Source organism: Elephantulus edwardii, unplaced genomic scaffold (assembly GCF_000299155.1).
Source record: "Elephantulus edwardii isolate Elephantulus edwardi_28Jun2011 unplaced genomic scaffold, EleEdw1.0 scaffold00006, whole genome shotgun sequence".
Lineage (NCBI taxonomy): Eukaryota > Metazoa > Chordata > Mammalia > Macroscelidea > Macroscelididae > Elephantulus > Elephantulus edwardii.
The window spans coordinates 15,822,033-15,842,477 of NW_006399756.1; the positions used below are offsets into that span (position 1 = coordinate 15,822,033).

Below are 20,445 nucleotides of genomic sequence, written 5' to 3' on the forward strand. Positions count from 1 at the left end.
TTAAAAAAACAACAACAACTGAGTTTATATTAGATGAACTACAAACCAAACTCCGTTGCTTGCTATTGTTGGTGTCCGCCTTTGAGATGAGCATGACTCACAGCGACCCCATGAACAGAAGGCCTGAGGCCTCTTTACAGCCATCGACATTTATTAAAGTTCACAGAGTTTCTGGAGGCATTAAGTATTTAAAAATTCAGAGTTACAAGCTGCAAGCTGGCAACCACCTTTAATAGAAAGTCAATCTATAAAAATGGAAAAAAACAACCCATAAAAAACAAAAACCACCAAAAAAACCTCACAAAACCAAAAAAACCTCTAATATTTTATGAAATTTGTTGTGATCTTTTTCATTTAGAAACTGTATGCGTAAGTGAAGAGATTTAAAATTTTTCTACAAAATGACTATTTTCTTCTAATAAAAATATGAAGCATTAATACACATGGAATTTACTATAGTGTTATACAACTATGTTTTTTAAAATATGATAAAAAGGGGTAGGGAACTTCCAGATAGATTATTTGTATGAAAACGTTACAGAATAGTTCATTAATCATTCAGAGCAGAAGAGCTTAACTGGCAATGCGAGTCAGCAATCTCAAAGTTTATAAATATCAGCTGAAAGAGCAAACAACAAAAAAATGATGTCAAGGGGATTAACGCGCTATGAGAATACAGAAGGAAAGTGTAAAGAAGGAGAAATATGGTTTGATGTGAATACCCATTCTTTAGTTTAAGATAAAAACATTATCCTGCTTAGTAACTTGGTACAAAGTGATCATTTTAATGGAAGGACTAGAAAGAGATTTCATCGCTGCCAAAACGCAAGCCACTGGGGCTGTCCTCTGCTCCAATGGTGAAGGGGAACTTCTTTCAATATTTAGGCTTCTGTTTCGATCCTGCCAGTGGTAGCAGTAATGATTTGGTTCACTTACAAATATTTATCATAAAAATTCATTCGTATCCAAGATTTAAACAAACACAACTATTACTAAATGAGAGTCATCTTTCCAAAGAAATGCTCTTAATAAAAATAAACTCCGAAACACAAAGAGTTAAATGATAGCTACTTCAAACACGGCTGGGGGGGAAAAAAAAATCAATACAATTAGAGTCATCAAGAATTCAAAATAACACTAAATAACATTCACTTATGAAACCAAAGTCACATGAAGTGCCGTATTTCCTTTTTCTCTGATTAGAAAATGTATTCAACTTTCCACAGGAACAACTCTGAAGAGAGAGCAAATTCAGAAACAACATAAAACATTCTAAAAGAACTTTCCATAATACAACAAAGAGAACAAATGTAAAGTCTTTTATAATGTGTAGCAGATGAACTGCGTCCTACAGAAACTGTAAGTAATGGATATTTTTCTTCATGCTGGGGGGGGGAAGCCAGACAAATCTTAACACGTCTGAATGGCATCGTGTCCTCCTTTCGCCTCATTTAACGAGGCACTCTGGCAGGTCAAAGCCTGGTCTTTCGACTCCTCGGGCCTGGGCTTTTTAAGTCCTGTCTCGGCTGGGAGGAGAGAGGAGCAGAGCTCCAGCGCCTGCGCTATGTCGTCAATGGTCCACTTCTCCTCAGGAAGGGCATGGTCTTCTAGAGTAAATGGTCCCTGTTTGGTTCGGGTCAGCTCGAGCACATTGGCACACGACGAGAGTTCTACGGCAACAAAAAATGGAAAGCCACAAGAGAAGCAGTCGGAATTATAGTCCCATGATGTTTCAAGTGACAGAAGAACTCAACTTAAACCTCACAAAACCACCCTCGACGTAAAATTATAGTAATCCAATCTAAGAAACAAATGTCTAGAGATGAAGAACGGACTAAGCAGTAAAATATTTAATAGCTCACCTTAGCAATTGTTTTAAAGTCTACAATGGACTTATACATATTTTTCTCATTATCTTCACTTTGCAGATGAGGTAATATGACTGATCCAATGTCAAGAATGCCAGTCACTGACAGGGCCATAATGGCAACTTTCTGGCTGTGTCTATTATTTTTTTTTTTTTAATGTTTGGGTACTAATGTAATTAATTTTTAGATTAAAAAAATTTTTTCCCAATTTGCATGCAGTCAATTTTTTTTGTATTTGGCAAAATCTTGGACTTTGCTTTCATTACTTCTTTTTCATTTTCCGATTCTTTCTTCTCCCCCATTTTAAGTATTTCACTGTGGCTGTGGATGCTGATAATTACATGCCATACACCTACAATGCTTTAGAGCTGAAGGCAAGAGAAGTTCAGTTCCTAAGACAAGTATTCAGAGATATGGAAAACAGAAAATCCTTTCTTCCTATCAAAAAGGAATATTACTTTCATTTGATAATTCATACTCAGTTTCATACTAACCTTTGCCAATGTCACTGACCAAGCTTCTGATATAAAAGCCTCCTCCACATTCAACATCTGGAATGTTAACAGTGACATGGTAAATTGCCAACCTCCTATGAAATCCACTTTACATAGAAATGATGCCCCTAAACAAATGTAAAAATGCACTAGGCAAACAATCGCGTGATAAAATATTTATGTGCTAAAACATAAATTATTCATCCAGGAGCATATGTGTTTGGGAGATTAAAAAGTCAGAGTGTGGAGAAAGCAAACAGCAGAAACTCATGAACACATTTTTTTTTCTGAAACACAAAATTCATTACAACTAGTTAAGAAACCATACATTCTTGTAGTATTAAAAAAAAACTTCATCTGTGATCTGTAAAGTATATAAACTGTAAACTTATGCAGCTCCTACACCAATGAAACCGAATTCATAGGCACAGAAAGTGGCTGCAAAGAGTTTAATTTATGCCTTTTTTGACACCACATTCACTAGTTTCCAAAAGTAAATGGGCAACACAAAGGCCTTCATGAACACATTTTAAATTAACTGGCAAGTCACAGCACTTTTATACTTTAGCTTTATTCATTTAATAGGTTTTAAATAGCAGAAATCTCAGTTTCATGATTATGAATTAGAGGCTTTTAAAAATATTCACGTTTGTACACCACAAAAAAATTTAAAAAAACCCAAATTCTTTTAAAATTGAGAGAAATTACATTTAAGGTAATACATGAATAATCTAATTAAATGTTCTTTCTCTTAGAAATATTCCAGGGAAGAAAAATATTAAAATAACCAGGAGAACTATACTATGTCCCAAAACTGAATGAGTAAGTATCTTCTTAACAACTAGCATAAACATCTAGTTGACTGGTTCAGAGCAGGGCTCTGAGTTATCATATAAGACTCTGGTTATCTGCCATATGAGAGCTGTTCCACTGAGGTCTGTGTAAGTCTGCAACTTTGGGGTGGGGTGAGAATCACTCTTTGGATTCTTTTTCTTCATATACAAGATCTTCTGAAAAAAGCAAATGTCTCCACGCAAACGGAGGACATTCCAGCTATTTCTAGTCTTATATGGAGGAGTGAATCCCTTGCCCTGTAATCCGAGCAGGGTAAGGGCCACAGTGGAGGGAAAAGTGAGTATGCTATCTATACTGCAGGCTTCTGGTGTTCTTGCACTGTATTTGACTCTTCAGTTTACTAGCATCATTAGTCAACAAAATAAAGTATAAATGGCTTTGTACTTTCAAAGATACAATCTATCTTGCCAACCCGTCTGTTGCATTTTCATTTAAGGGAGTATTTAACAGTGTTTCTAACATTATCTCCCAAATATTTCACAATCAAAAGTACTGACTTTCAAAAATTACACAAAACCACATTCTGCAGTAATAATGCATATTACACAGTAATGTCAATAGAAAGTAGTACGTTTTAAAAGGTTCTATCTATAGCAGAATTCGTTTAAGGGAGTCTACAGATTATGAACCTTGGTTTTGAATTCCCCACAGCTCCTGTATCGACAGGTGGCTCTAACTACTTTCTGAAATCAGGTGAAAAAGAACGTAATAACTGAGTGGTGCTGAGTTAGATTCGACTCACATCTGTCCCTCCCCCCAGAGGGTGGCAGAGGCTGTAAAATGACAAGGGAGGGGAGAGCGGGTCCTCCTCCCTCAAGTCCTGGTGGCTGTCGTTAGGTTGGCAGCACACCCCCCCAAGGACTACACCACTGGAGCTCCCCACGTAGTGTAGTTTCCATTTTTACATTTATTTCAGACACAGATTGTATATAAATTCAAACTGCTACTCTAAATTAAAAGGGAATCATCTATTTAAAAATTCCTTTTCCCTTGCTCACTCTCCTATTTTCAGAATCCTTAGTAGTCACTTGTAGGTGATACGGCAGGGAGAAGATAAATAGGGTACCACTTCACCAGCAGAATTTGTCTCAAACCTCAAAGCGCTTTGTTTATAACATCAAAGGGATGTAAATTCTAAACTGAACATAAGCAACCAAGATACCAGCAAAGATGAAGGAAAAGTACTCATTTGTAAAGGAGCACAAAATACGAATTCTCAACTTTGAATATATATTCCTTACTTACTCTTTGGTCCTGTCCCTAATGGTCACAGGATAGCTGGATCAGGGCAAGTCTGACTTCACTGCATTTCGGGTTCCCAATAAATGTGAGGCTGACTGAATAGCAACTAACAACAATGACAACCATTCTTTCCCAGAGGTCTAAGAACATGGGACTTCTAACTTTTAGGGTAAATAAAACAATACTGTATCAGAAAATCAGCTTATTGAAAAGACATTTCCACATAGTTCTATGCAGCTCATTAAATGTGACAACCGAAGTATTAGCAACTCTTGATCTTCCTTAAATTAAAATCTCCACTATCAATGGACAGTGGCACAAAATATTTAAAAACAAAAGTTTACATAAACAACAAGTAGATCACTCTTTGTCCTTACCTAAGGTGAAGAGCGGCGGCTGGAATTTTTGAAGGGAGATACTGTACACAGTAACCGGCCGGGCAGGTTTTGCTTCTACTGCTTCACCTCTCTTCATCAAAGTTGAAAGTCTCTGCCCATCTTTCTTTAATGCAGAATAGCTTACATATAAGCAATGAGAAAAGAGAAGGGAGAATTGAAAGATAAACTCCAGAGGACAGCATGGAATGCAGGCCAGCTGGATACAGGTGGCTGAGTGGCAGGACCTTCCCCTCCTCTGTGCAAGACCTGGGCTTGGTTCCCAGGCAGGGACAATCTGTGTAGCCACCACTCATGTCGGTTTGTCATACTATGGTGGAGTGTGTGGATGGACACGTTTAGTGGAGCTGGCAGAGTAAGAAAGTCTGTTATCTACTTCCAAAAAGCGGACAAGAAAACCTGGGTCACGACGAAGCCCTGTCCAATCTGCAATGGACCGTGGCAATGGCGCAAGGCCAGGTAACTCCGTCCCCTTGTGCGTGGGGTTGCAACGAGTCAGACCTGCTTGATGGCAGTTAGTACAACAGCAGCTCCTAGCAGCAGCCCTCCATATTGACAATTCTTAAACATGGATAAGGTTTTTCTTCCAACATACTTCTTGATGGTTCAGAGGCTAACATGTCTTACCCTACTGCTCAATGAGCAATCTGTCGATCTGAACCCTTAATCTCCCTGGAGATGCTCTAGTCACGTGTTCTCTTCATTACTCCTCATTCTAGGTTGACAACACAGAGAACCCTACAGTAGCACCTGGCTACAATGTTCAGGTTCTAGGAAAGACTTTCCACTACGATAATACCAACTGTCTTTCAAAAGCCACCAAAGTAGCTTTTCTAACCAGCAAATGATCTGCTTACAGACCTTTATTTAGTTTAACAAAACCTTGAAACAATCATGGAGAAGAAAGTTCTAAAAGTGATTCTTATTTGGCAGCATTTAACAATAATGATTCAAAGTACCGTTTCTATGTCATTGTTATGTATCACCAATTCGGAATCGACTCCTAGATGGCCCTCCTGCTGGTTTTAAGAGGCAGTGAATCGCCTGGGAAGATATTGCTCATCTTTCTCCCACGGAGCGGGTGGATTGGAGCCCCGTTTGTTTGGGATGACAGTGCAACTCCTTATCACTGAGCCACCAGCGCTCTCCAATGCTCCCTAATATTGTTATGTCCAGAGTGTTGGAACCAACCAATAACTGACCCTCTAGCAGGTTTTCAGATGCAGTAATACAGTAAATCTTAACGTAGGAACCTGTGCATCTTTCTCCTGCAGAGCAGCTGGGAGATTCAAACCGTGTATCTTTATGTTGGCAGCACAATCCCTTACAGCTAAGCCACCAGCGTTTTTGAATGTTCAAAGACCATTTTAATTTTTAAAATCTCTACATGTGAGGCATAAGGATGAAGAAATATTTTGCCACTAGCTATTTGTGTCCTTGAAGAAGTAAATTTTTTTAAAAATACAAAATACTTACTAAATTTAAAAATGCCAGTAATTTATCCTAAAGTATTCTATAGCTACTTAAAAAGCTACAAATATGAAGTGTTTTGCTTGAATAGTAAGGTACACACACACACACACGCACACAAATGTGGCAGCAATATATTTAGACCTTTACTGAATTGTAACTCTCATCTGTTTTGCTACAGAGAACAGTGAAACAAAAGATTATAGGCCCAAAAGAAAAGGTCCTCCCACCTGGCAGATTGTGCATAATAGGACATGGACATCCTATTAAACTGAATCTCCCACAGCGCTCTTAAACAAAAGCGACAACATTCCTGGGCTCCCTACCTCACCCTGAAGTACACACTGGATTGTGCCACAGCCACACCATCAGAGAGCAGAGCACACCCCAATATCTTTTAGTCTGCTCAGGGTGTCAAGATTCCATTTCATGGCAACTCCACAGTGGGTTTCCAAGGCTGTAAATCTGTATGGAAGAGAAGCCCATCTCCCTTCTATGAAGTGGCTGGTGGATTTGAACCACCAACTTTTCAGTGAGGTTGGTCAAACACCTAATGCAGCACTCTACCTGGTCTTGGAGGCTCTAAAAAGCAGGAGTCACTCAACCTTTACTTTGATCCCTTGCTATGTCAAATTTAAAATGTGCCTCACTGCATGGTGAAAGGGGCCCATCAATTGTGATAAGGGTAATGTTCACCACCACCACCTGCTGTGAAGCTCACTCTGACCCAGGACAAGCCCGTGTAAGTCAGACCACAATGGTGCTCTGCAGGCTTTTCCGGGTGGCTGACTATTAAGAAGCAGAACACCTACCTTTCTTGTGAGGCATCTTTTGATGGACTCAAACCTATATTCTTTGATTAACTACCAAACACATTAACCATTTGTGTCAATTATTCAAATCAAATAATGGCACTTACAGGGGAGGTACTTGCATTATATTCCCAGTAAATTTCTCCAGAATGCCTTCAATATCTTCTTGTGTGATTTTATCTGCCAAAAAATGACACTAAATCAACCAGAGAAGTACATATGACATTTTCACTCTACCAGTAATTTTGAAAATTCATTAAAAAGAAAAAATTAGCAACAAGGTAAGTACTATGCTGTGTATGTTTTATAGGCCAAATTCTACCTTGTCTAAACAGCTACAATAATAAGATCAAAGGGGAAGAAAATATTCATTATTCATCATGAGCACAAGATTTCCCCTGCTTTTTTGCCTCCAATAAAAATGAGTCAATCATTCTATATACATTTAGAAGGATCATACTTTATTTAGAAGACGAGAGAAAAGTGTTACACAAGCTATAGCAATGAATCACTACTAATCAATAATCAAGTGGTCAGAAATTAAGAAAACGAATACCCACATATTGTTTTCTAATTTTTCCAGGAATCTTTACTATAAATAACCTCATTAGAATACATCAGTGACGAGATAGATAGCAAGTGTTACCCATGGTTTAATTTTTACTATTCTTTAAACTATTCTGTTAAATATTTTATATGTTCACTTCCAAATTTGTCTCCTGGTAAAATTGTATTGCTCAACAAGCCCCTACTGCCCTTCAGCCAGCTCTTGGAAGATCTGTTCTTTCAAATGAACACTCGGTTAAAAATCTGACTTCTGTCGCAAAATGGTATCGTACAAAAAGAATATGCACAGAAGAATTTCAGTATACTTTAAGCACTTTTTAAATAGTGATTTTACAAAATTTGAATGGATAGCTATAAAGCTTTAAGTATCTGTCATTCAATTATATTTCCAGCTATTATTTAATAATCTTTCAAAGAGAAGAAGCTATTTCATAGTTTTGTAATTTTCCAAACCAAAATAACAAAGATATTCAATGATCAGGGATTTTTTTACATCCTTACCTATGAATCCTTATACAAATTTGATACTGTGTGATAAGCAAAAACATAGACAGATCCTTTAACTTGCTTCTCCTACTCAGCTGGTGGAAATTTCCTTTAAACGGCTTTTATTTTCATGTATACCAGTAAATTTTACTTTATGTGAACAATATGAAGCAAGAACTAATTACTGTGCTTTGAAGTATTGTTCTAATACCAGAATTTAAATTAAGAAAACCAACATGGAATACTGTGCCCTTATTTGAATATCAACACAGCTAGACAGCCTTAACCTCAGTGTGACCTTGATCCTTACAAGCAAAGCCTGAACAAAGACCAGAATCTACTCATTGGCCTCAAACAGATAGAAAAGAGCTACAACACCTACGAGCTTCACAAAGGCAGCTCTCACGCCAATGGCTGTTCCGTTCACACTTTCTTAAAGAGATACATCTCTCTCATGGCATAAATGAGGATTTTTACACACACACACACACACACACACACACACACACACACACGATTCTTACGCTACCACAATATTAAAGCATAGTTATTGATGGTAGTTAACTATTTAAAACCTAAGCTGTACTAACAAAACAGCAATATTATCACTGGGCGGAGCAACCGCTGAAAATAGGATGGTTGATCACACTGAAGTAGTGCATACTGTAGCCAGCCACACATCTTAAAAAGCAAGACAAAACTGCTTTCTACTTATGCTGGGTCCTCTTACTGGCACACTGCTGCAATCTGTCCTGTATTTTACGGCTATTCTTTCCTTCCTGAGAGATGACAAGAAGATGGTTGGGCATGTTGTCAGGAGGGGCTAATCCTTGGAAGAAAGATGGATCCTGCTGAGAAAGGTGGAGGGTCAGAGAAAGAGAAGGCAACGCTCAACAAAGTGGCCTGAGGCAGTGACTATGGCAAAGGCCTCCAGCACTGAAGAGTTAAGATGATGGTGCAAGATGGTACAAGGTTCAGACCTGCTGTTCTCAGAGCTTTTATAGGGTGTAGCTGACTCCACAGCACCCAACAACAGCTATCCCAAAAGTACCCCCTAAACAAAGCTGAGCTCCGAAGCTCCCAATCACTTCCACCACAGTGCTTCCTTTCTCTGACTTAATGTCAGAGGCAATTTTGGTTTGTGCTATTCATTCTGCAATTAATCATATGCATTTTTAAACTGTTACTTATTATATGTGTAGTTACTATCTCATGAAATTCTAATCTCCTAATGACAGGTTCTCTTCTTAGATACCCTAACAATTAAATCTTATTCAAACATTCCTGCAGAATTTAATTTGTTGAAGAATAACAGAATCTCTGATTGAAAGAACATTTAAAAGTCATATATGCTAATCATTTATCTGGCATTTGAGTCACCAGTCTAAAAGCTTGAGCTATTTTATAATAAAAACTTTAACCTCTCTTGCCATATGCTGCTTCAATTATATATACACACACACATACATGCATGCACACACACACACACACACACACACACACACACATATGCTTTTTTTAAAAAAATCTGAAAACATAGTCATGCAAAGACATGTACACACATGTTCATGGCAGGCCAGCGGTATTCTTAAGAGTTAAAAAGAGCCAAGAGGTGCACAGTTCGAATCCACCAGATGCTCGGCTGGAGAAGGAGGAACAATCTCCTCCTATACCAGTCAGATCTGATTTGACAGTACACACAAAAAAATAAAATTAAAAAAAAAAAAAAGAGTTAAAAAGTAGAAATAACCCCAAGGAAGTTTAGCACACTATGCAGCATTGCTTAGCCCTGAGAAGGAATGAAGCAGCCCTACTCCATCTACAGTACGGATGAACCCTGAAAACACAGTGCTAACTGAAAGAAGTCAGAGATAAAATGCCACATATGAACTGTCTGGAGCAGGAAAATCCAGAGACAGACAGCAGATCAGCGGCTGCATGGACTAAGGGATGAGACTGTGTGCGAGATTACTTAGTACATGCAGGGTTTCTTTTGGGGATGATGAAAATGGCTGCAAGCCTGTAAAGTGTAGACTTTTAAACAATGATTAATTTTTTCTCAATTGGAGGGGAACCATTCAAAGGCATTACTTTGGATGGAGGATGTGGTACATGAAGACACAGCAAAACATACTAATAGTCTAATCCAAATAATAATCCAAATAACCAATGCCTCTGTCAAGGGTAATAAGACTATGAAATCTACTTCCAAAGGGATCGAAGTAAGAATATCCAATAACTAGCCAAAGACAAACACTTGATGAAAGAAGATGGCTATCATACAAGTGTCACGAGACTTGGAATAACTGGATTCCTTTTTTTTAAACAAATTAATAAACCATTAATGTGACAATGAGTTTTGAATTTGATGTTTTAAAGTTTTTCCCTTGAAAATACATTAAAACAAAAAAATTTAAAAAAAAAACAAAAGATATAAAACAGTATGTCACATATGATTATTTATTCAAAATATACTGATTCTTCTAGTGAACCTATAATGTAACAGCAATTACTTAAACGAACTATGATATGGAGTTAAAAAGCAAAATTCAAAACAATAGACTAACAGGTAATAGCCAAACTCTGTTGCCATCAGCAACTTTGAAACTGGACCAAGGATATGAAACAGCATTTCAGACACTAGACAACAACCCCTAGGTGAACATAAGCAAAGGTGAGGCCAGGACCACATTTGGCTTTCTGTCTGGAAGTACCTTCTCACTCATGTTCAGGGATAGGGACCGAGAGGAGAGCAAAGCACAGACAGCAATCTTGGAGCATGTAGGGGAAAGGCCAGGGTCTGGAGTTTTTTGAGGCAATTTGGGGGAATTACAAAGAAAGAGCTCCAAAAGCAATCATATACAGAGCGAACTGTGAATTCATACAGGTGCAAAGTCAACTGGAGAAAAGATAGCTTTTTAATATACATGAGCTTGGATTCATACCACATACTACATAGAAAAATTACTCTAAATGGCCATAAAAGGAGCATTTACAAAGGGGAATGAGAAAAGGTTTAGATATGTTCACTACCCTGACTGTGTTCATGGCTTCATGAATAAATACCAAAATAAAAATTTAGCTAATTGTACACTTTAAATAGGTATAGGGTTGTCTTTTTTTTTTAAGTATATCAAAAGTCTCTTTTGAAAAAGAAATGAGATTTCTGACCTGGACTGCAGTAAGTACTGCTGTTAAATTTCCTGACTAGACTGGATGTACTAACGACAAGCAGGATAGTGTTTGGTTACAGAGGATGCACTTTGGAACCTGAAGTGGTGAGGCTGCTCTCAGAAGCGTCACAAACATTTTGCTCTTTTCTTGATATTTTTCTGTACTTTTGCTATTATTTCAAAATAAAGAATAAAATCTTATGGAGATATTTATGAACGACCTTTTAACAGGGAATATTAAAAAGCAGATGAAACATACAAATTCTTGGGAGGAGATTATCTAGCGTGATACACAAAAAAATATCTCAAAACTGGTGAAGAAATTCATTATACAAATAAAAGTCTTCCAAAAGAAATCTAGAGAATTAAATCTCTTTATCAATGACTTCTAACAGACATGAAAAAGAAATCATGCTCATTTGACAAGACACAGAGACACTGAAGGAAAGAATATAAGGTCATTTCCCTTATGAACACATGCAACTATCCCAAACTAAATATTAGCAAACTAAATCCAATTATGTATAGGATAACACATCATCACCAAGTTGGGTTTATTGCAGAAATGTAAAGTTTAATATCTGAATAAGAAGAAGAGTCAACAGACGTAGAAAAACCATTTGATAAATTCAATGTCCATTCACAATTACTTAGAAAAAGTAAACAATGAAAAAGAAAACAAATTACCCTGAAAATGATAAACAGAAGGCAACATTTTGATGAAGAACTATCACAAGCAACAAAAGAACCAAACAAGGCACAACCACTCTGGGAGGCAGTTTGGCACTTCCTCAGAAAGCTGAACACAGAAATTCTCTATGACCCAACTACTCCACTGCTTGACCCCTGAGAAAATGAGAACTGAGGGACAAATGGAGACTTATACACCAATGTTCATAGCAGCATTATTCACCATCGCAAGAACTTGGAAACAGCCCAAATGTCTAACCACAATGGAATGGACTGAATAATTATAGTAAAATCACCCACTAGAATACTATACAGCATGCAGGAGCAACGATTTTGTAAATTACTACCTAACTTGAGAGGGACTGGCATGCATTATGCTAAGTAAGTGAACTAACTCAGCCCTATAAGGACAAATACTTTATAAGGCTATTATTGTAGAATGTGTACGAGGATCCACTGGGGGAGGGTGGGAGCAGAGGAGTGAGGATGGACGGAGGGTGGTGGTGGTGTTCATCACAGAGCTGCACAATTTGATGGGTGGAGGGAGGGGTGAGTAAAGTGAAAAATAATGCATATGAACTTTGTAAGTAAAGCAGTATTAAAAATTTTATTTCAAAAAATAGGTGTAGATCAACAGTAATCAATTCTATATAATACAATGTGTAAGTGCATGAAACATGAAGTAAATGAAAATTATATAAAACACAATGTACATTAATAAAACACAATGTATATGAATTATCACATGCAAAAGAATAAAGGAAAAAATTTAAAAAGAAACAAATAGAAAAAGCTATAAAATCTGTCATTAGATAGATCAAGATGTATTCTAAAGCTATAGCAATAAAGACTATATTATATATATACACACACAGACAGACACAGACACACACACAGACAGACACAGACACACACAAATAATAATAAAGCTATAGCATCAAACAGTGATGCTAGCACAAAGCTAGTCAAACAGATCAACAGCAAAACAAACCAAACTTCAAACAAGCCAGAGATCACTAGAAAGAGTGCTGGGTTAATTTTGTAACCACATAGGAAAAAACGAGAATTTACAATCCAGAGTGATTGCAGTGTAATCTGAAAGAGTGGAGAAGCTATCAGAGTTTGGAGTGTGGAAAAAAAGGATCACTAAGAAAAAAGTTTTGAAATCTGAGAGAGTGGAGAAGCTATCAAAGTTTGGGGTGTGGAAAAAAAGGATCACTAAGAAAAAAGTGTTGATCAACTGGATTAAATAAAATCCAAGAATTTCAGTTTTACAAAAGATACAAACAAAGGAGGCAGAAAGGCAAGTCAAATAGTAGCAAACAATATAAATGCAACAAATGTAACCCAGGAAAATGCAAATATGTTTCAAATGGAAAGCACTCATACAAAACTAAGAAAAAGGCAACTAACTGAATAAAGGGGAAAGTGCAAAAGGCTTAAACAAACACACAAAAAAAGGTTGCCATGACACCAGAGAAAAAGTGCTCATCTCCTAAATATCCAAGTCAAAACCATGATGAACTACCACTGTACATATCAGAATAGCCAAAGGGTATGAATCAAGAGGAACCCTTAAACAATGCTTGTGGAAATGCAAAATTCTACAAATAACAAACAGTAAAACTGGCAATTTCCTCAAGTTAATCAAACACCTATCCTCCGACCCAACAATTCCACTTGGGTGTGCAATTTCAATAGAGAGGAGAGCACATGTCTACAGCAAACAACAGACAAAATATACTCTGCAGCTTCATTCATAAAACCTTAAATGGTAACATCCAGATGCCCAACAACAGAAATGGGAAGATAGAGAGAGGGGAAGAGAGAGAGAAGGGGGGGGCGGGGGGTGGGTAGGGGGGAAAAGATAAAGAGTCTGGGCAGGAGAGGGGAGAGAGAGAGAGAGAGAGAGAGTGTGTGTGTGTGTGTGTGTGTGTGTGTGTGTTCACACAATGGCCCACTACACAAGGGGGAAAAAGAAATCTAAAAATAAAAATAAAAGCCACAACATGGATGACTCTCAAAAGCATGCTGCATAAAAGAAATACGAATGTGTACTGTACAAAAACCATCAGTATAAAGTGTAAAAACATGTAAAACTAATCAATGATGACAAAATGCAGAAGAATTATGGGAGGAGTGGTGATTGTCTCGAAAAAGACACAAGGGCCCCCCCCGCCCCAATAAAATTGCTGGATCAAAAAAAAAAGACACAAGGAATCTTTTGGAGTGATGGAAATGTTCAGTATCTTTATCACAACAATAAAAGAAAAAAAAATCAATGAGGTGCAAACCATCTATTCATAAAAATTATTTTCTAAGTATTAAAAAATATTTAAAAAGAAGTATTAAAAATAAGAGCTGCATTTTTTGTCCATCAATAGAATGTTATGTAAATTATGATACACAATACAGAAATTATTTACAAATACCTACACCATCACCAATGGATGAATTTCATTAGCCTATTAAGTGAAAGAAAACAAAATCCAAAGGATATACACCTAAGCCTCACTTCTCAACATTTCACAGTTATGACAATAGTAAAATAATCTACTATCCACCTGTTTTGTGTGTTAGTGGCACAAATGTGGCAGTAACGGACACAAAGCTGTGGGGCAAGACAAATGCTGCCTGTGATGATTAAGGTTGTGTGTCAAATGGACTGGGGCATGAGTCTCAGTGTTTGGCATTCACACAATCTCATCTGGCAGTTATATAACCATGTCCATCCTCCTTTCCTGTGATCTAATCATCCTTCACAGTCACTGTGTCAATTCATCTTGTTGAGGGTCTTCGTCCCTCTCATCCTCCACTGTTCCCAGCCTGACATCTTTTTCCAAGAACTCATCCCTCCTGATAGCATGCCCAGGGTGTGTGGGCTCTAAGGAGCACGCTAAGTGCACTTTCTCCAAGAGGGACTGTTCTTAGGACAATCCCTGGGATATTCACTACTCTTCTCTACTAACACAATTCAAAGGTATCAATTATTCTTCAGTTATTTCTATTCACTATCCAACTTTCAGATGCACGTGAAGGAAATGCAAATACCAAACCTTGGATCAGGAGCACCTTAGTCTTTAAACTGACTTCATTGCCCTTCAGCACTTTGGAGAGGCCCTTTACAGCAGATTTTTCCAATGTAACATGTCTCCGGATTTCCTGATTGCTGCTCCCATGGGTGTTAATAGCGGATCCAAGTAAAATGAAATCCTTGACAATTTCTTTTCTCTATCATGATATTGCCTATCGGTCTAGTCGTGAGGAAGGATTCTGTCTTCTTGATGCTGAGATACAATTCATACTGAAGGCTGTCATCGTTGATCTTCTGCAGTAGTGTTTCAAGACCTCTTCGCTTACTGCAAGCAAGGCTGTTATCTACATAACATAGTTTGTTGATAAGTCTTACTCCAATCCAGATGCCACATTCTTCCTCCTAGAGTCCAGCTTCTCGAATGATTTGTTAACCAAAGGCTGAATAGGTATTAAGAAGTAATACAACCCTGATGCACACCTTTCCTGATTTTTAAACCATGTTTTACTTAGTGAACGTTAACAAGTCAACAGGAAAATAATTACTCCATTACTGCGAGATGTCATCAAGCCAACTCTGAAGTACAGTGACCAACCGTGTACAACAGAATGAAACTCCATCAACACAATTCTCACTATCTGAGACTGAACCCTATCATGGGAGAGTATAAGGCCACTCAATACAAACTTAAAAGGGAGGCAAGATGTTGGACGATCCAAAATTACATATATATATGTGTGTGTGTGTGTGTGTGTGTGTGTGTGTGTGTGTGTGTGTGTGTGTGTGTGTGTATGTATGTATGTATATACACATATATATTTTTAAAAAACTGTTGAGTCAATACTGACTCACAAATGAACCTCCACTGGGTTTCAGAAGCTGCACATCACAGCGAAGGAAATTGTTCATCTTTTCCTCAAAGACCTGCTGGTGGATTTGAACCTCAGGACAGGATAGGCCTTGGAGTTCGTAGCAAATTCCTATGGTTGACACTAACACTACACTGGGAAAATGAGTGGGAGGAGTAGGTTGGGGGAATAAAGCTTAATAATTCTGAATTGGTGAAATAACAATGAAGGTGCATTTTAAGTACAAAACTGCACTGCTGTAGCAGACATGCATGGACACTGTAAGAGCTGCGAGGAAACAGCTACATCTCTCTTACAGGAGAGAAAGAAGGAAAAGTCGCGAAATGAAAATAAGACCCTGCGAGATCTGCTTTACTTCTAGACAAATAGCTTTCCCAAGGTCATGTATCATTCTATAAACTCCAAAAGCAGCATCCATCTTAACAGTGCTACACTTGGAATTTATTTTAACTGTTGAGAATTAACTGTAAAACACAGGGGGGAAGAAAAGGAATGGCCAGACACAGGTAAAATTCACCAAATGACTATCTCTGTTTTGTTTCTCATGTACTAGGGGGAAAAAAAATTACCAAATTCTAGTTCTAAATGATTTGGGGCAAGGTTGTTATTTAGAATTATTTTTAAAAAGCTGATTTATGGGAAAAGAGGCAATTATAAGAAACCTTATTAATAACTCCTAACATCTCTTGGAAGCAGGAGTAGCATTCACTTCCGAAACCACATGCCTCTGGAAACTCTAACTTTGAGAACTGACGATAGTTATAGAAAGGCTTCAGGCCTTTTGTTCGTAGGGTTACTACAAGTCGTTCTAGACTTGAAAGCAATCAACAACAAAATCTCTTCAACATATGGTTCTAGAGAAAAGGAATATCCGCATGCAAAATAATGAAGCTGGACTTCCTTTCATCATAGATTTACTCACAATAATCAAGGACCTGTATGTAAGAGCTTGTGGGGGTGCAATCTGCTTAATTGGAAATTTTAAAATGGAGTCTTAAATATGGAATCAAAGCTCTGACAACAACAGAAAACCTGGATAAACTGAACTTCAACAAAACTTATTATAGGTATCAGAGGTAGTGAAAAGTAACTTGCACAACAGGATATTTAATAATTAGATCTCCGATAAGGATTCATTATCTAGGATAGATAAACTCTTGAAACTCAACAATAAAAACAAGCAATTTAAAGATAAGTCAACACAGTAATTGGTTCCAGACAGGAGAAAATAAAAGCAGAATTCAAACCTTATTTAAAAAAGAAAAAAGGCGGCAAACAAATTGAAATAGTGGGCAACCCACTTTCACCCAGAACCTTCTTTTAAACCTCAAACCTAACTGATCTCCAGATCACTGAGTGTAATGGCGGAGTAGTAGACGAAGTAAGGAATATTACCCATAACAATCAAAGCTCTTCTTAAAAACCATCAGCACAAGATCAAAAGCCCAACAATTTCTTAACGAGCATACTGAGCACAAGTAGAGCACAATTAGAAAAGATTAAAAAAAGATTTTAAAAAAAAAGATACTGATGCAGGATGTTGAGTGGAACCTGCAAACTGTCTGCTGGGAACCTCGCCTGCTGTGTGGATTTTCATAAAAAATGCAACTGAACATTATATAAGGCGGCAAAGTAAAGAGGGGCTGGGCACAGCCACAGCTGTCGAGTCAATTCTCACTCGCGCTGACCCTACAGGCCAAGAGTAAGGTTCTCTTGAGGCCTCGTCTGTAGTGTGCTGTGCTGATCTCTGATGGTCTGAATCCACTGGACATACAGAGGGAGTAAAATGGGCCATCTGCTCCCATTCAGATTTATTTGCAGTTTGGAAATCGCATGGAGGGGTCGCCATGAGTCAGAATCGACACGAATGGCACTGATTTTTAGTTTGGTTTCACCTAACAGTAGAACTGCTCATAAACTTTCCAGGGTTGTAAATCTATAGAAGCACACTGACACATCATTTTGCCATGGAGCAACTGGTAAATTCAAACTACTGAGCTTTCCATATTAGATGCCACGCCTTTACGCACTGCACACAACATGACTAAAAATGGCAAGACTTGAACAGGGATTTTTCAAAGACATATAACAGAACAATAAGCACATGAAAAGAAGACTGGCTGATATTACTACCAATAAGGAAATGCAAATCAAAACCACAATGAAATAGTACTTTATAACCACTGAAGCACAGTATCAAACCCTTATCTGTGGAGTCCATTACAACTCTCTGCGAACCTCATCAGGCCTTAGAGGCTGCAAATCTTTCCAGGAGGAAATTGCTTATTTTTCTTCTGCAGAGACTGGTGGATTCAAACTGTCAACTTTCTGACTAGCAGTCTGGAATGATATATACTATGCCACTGGGGCTCTAGAATGGTCATATGATAATTTTTTTTTTCAAAAAAGGAAACTAAGTGTTAACAAGTATACGGTCACATCATAATTTTTTTTTTCCAGAAAATGAACCTAAGTGTTAACAAATATATGGAAAAATGAAACTTACTGCTGGTAGGAATGTAAAATGGTCCAAACACTATGGCAAATAAGTTTGCTGGTAGCAACTGCATTCCTAGGTATATACTCAAAAGAGTGACAACATGGACTTCTAACAGACACTTGCACGGGAATGTTCTTAACAGCCTGAATCAGACTATCCCAAAGATGGAAACCACACCCAGATGTCCATCAACAGGTGAAAAGACAGGAAAAATGTGGTATATAATGGAAGAGAAGTCAGTCATCAGACCGAAAGAAGTCCTGATAAATGCTACAATGTGGAATAACCTTGAAAACAGAAAATTAAATCAGTCACACAAAAGCTCAATGGTAAGATTCAAGATGAAATCTCTAAAGCAGGTAACTCTATAGTGGGAGAAAGGAGATCAGATTTTAGGAACTGAAGGTAGGAATCATGGCTTAATGAGTAGTTTCAGTTTAGGGTCACAAAGGGTTTTGGGAACATAGTGGTAATGGTTACAAATTACTGAGACTGTAATAACATCACTTAACTGTATATGTAGAAATTATCAACGAGGCAAACAAAGTGACAAAAAATTTCTGCTAACCAATGTATGTTAAGTAGTATATGTTGTGGTTGTTAGGTGCTGTGTAAAGAGCTGTCTAGAAACCTAAAATTGTTGATACTATCAGATAAAGAGATGCATTTTCAAAGTCTGCATTCACAGACACATCTAAATATCAAAAAGATGCCATCAGGTGGGCCTCATACCGTAAGGTTTTTCTTCTGTTATTTTCCCTGTAGAATCTAATGTATCAGTAGCTTTTCCCAGTTCTCCGACAGCAATATATCTCTAAAAGAAAACAAAGAGAAAAACAGGCCACAAGGTAAAGGAAAATAGTTATGTGTATCAATGTTTATACAGAATTTTACTAGTGTGGCTAACCTGATAGAAAATGAAGGCAAAATCAGAACCCAATAACTGGTTTTTTTACAGGCTAGAAGTATTTGTGCAGACAGAGGAATATTCTGAAACAGCCCACATTAGCCACCATGCAAAGAATATCTGATTTCATTGAAAATTATTGCTTATAAATTCTGTTACTTTACATACTTTTTCTAAAACCAATTTTATATTGGGAAGTTTGGGGGTTTTTATTTTTTTATTATTATTATTAATTTAAATGAAAGTTTACAGAGACTGAGGATTTCCATTCATTCATTGTTGAAAGTTTGGGGTTGGTGTTTTGTTTTGTTTTGTTTTTTAATTTTATTTTATTTTTATTATTTGTGTGTATGTGTGCACCATCAAATCAGATTTGACTGGTACACAAGGAGATTGTTCATCCTTCTCCAGAAGAGAATCTGGTGGATTTGAACCGCATACCTCTGGAATTGCAGTGCAGCTTCTTGCCACTAGGCCACAAGAGCTCGCTGAAAGTTTGGATTTTTTAAAGAGATTCCTAGATCTAACCAAGTAGATATATTGATACAATAAACCCTACATAACCATCATTAGATTCAACTATTACACCACATGTGATAAAATTAATATGCAAGTAAATTAATTTACAACTTCTTATGAGAGGCAATACAAATGTTAGTAGTAAAGGCAGATCCCAAGGGAGCTCTGGAGGGAAGCTGCACTATCAAACCCAAAGTGATGCCTCTCTGGCAGCTCCAATCGTCCAGCAGCAATCTCCTGGTTAGAGACGGTCAATCTCCTCCCATGCAATGCACAGATGCTGCAAAGTTGGTCAGGCGCAATAGTAATGAGTTAAGTGAGGCATATCCCAGAGATACTGCAAGTTCATTCTAGATCAGTGCAACAATGGGAGTCACATTCTTCTCGTATTTCCTAACACATTTATGTTTATGCCACTCTGTAGTCAATTTGGTGTGAAATAAAGCTTGAAATATTTCAAGAATTACCAAATGTGGCAGAGACTTGAGGGCACAAATACTGTTGAGGAAATGGTGGGATGGGCTCGTTCAATGTAGAGTTGCCACAAATTTATAAAAAATGCAG

The 20,445-nt window shown here is 37.5% G+C and overlaps 1 protein-coding gene across 1 annotated transcript in view; it reads right to left on the reverse strand.

Annotated features, from left to right (window-relative positions):
* Nucleotides 1–1,410: 1,410 nt before the first annotated feature.
* TRUB1 (TruB pseudouridine (psi) synthase family member 1) overlaps nucleotides 1,411–20,445 on the reverse strand; it is a 31,224-nt gene continuing 12,189 nt past the window's right edge. The window contains exons 5-9 of the mRNA XM_006879916.1: nucleotides 19,188–19,269; nucleotides 7,244–7,316; nucleotides 4,837–4,976; nucleotides 2,363–2,419; nucleotides 1,411–1,670 (exon numbers count right to left, since the gene is read on the reverse strand). Of these exons, the coding sequence (XP_006879978.1) occupies nucleotides 1,411–1,670; nucleotides 2,363–2,419; nucleotides 4,837–4,976; nucleotides 7,244–7,316; nucleotides 19,188–19,269 (612 nt within the window). The remainder of the gene's footprint in view (nucleotides 1,671–2,362; nucleotides 2,420–4,836; nucleotides 4,977–7,243; nucleotides 7,317–19,187; nucleotides 19,270–20,445) is intronic.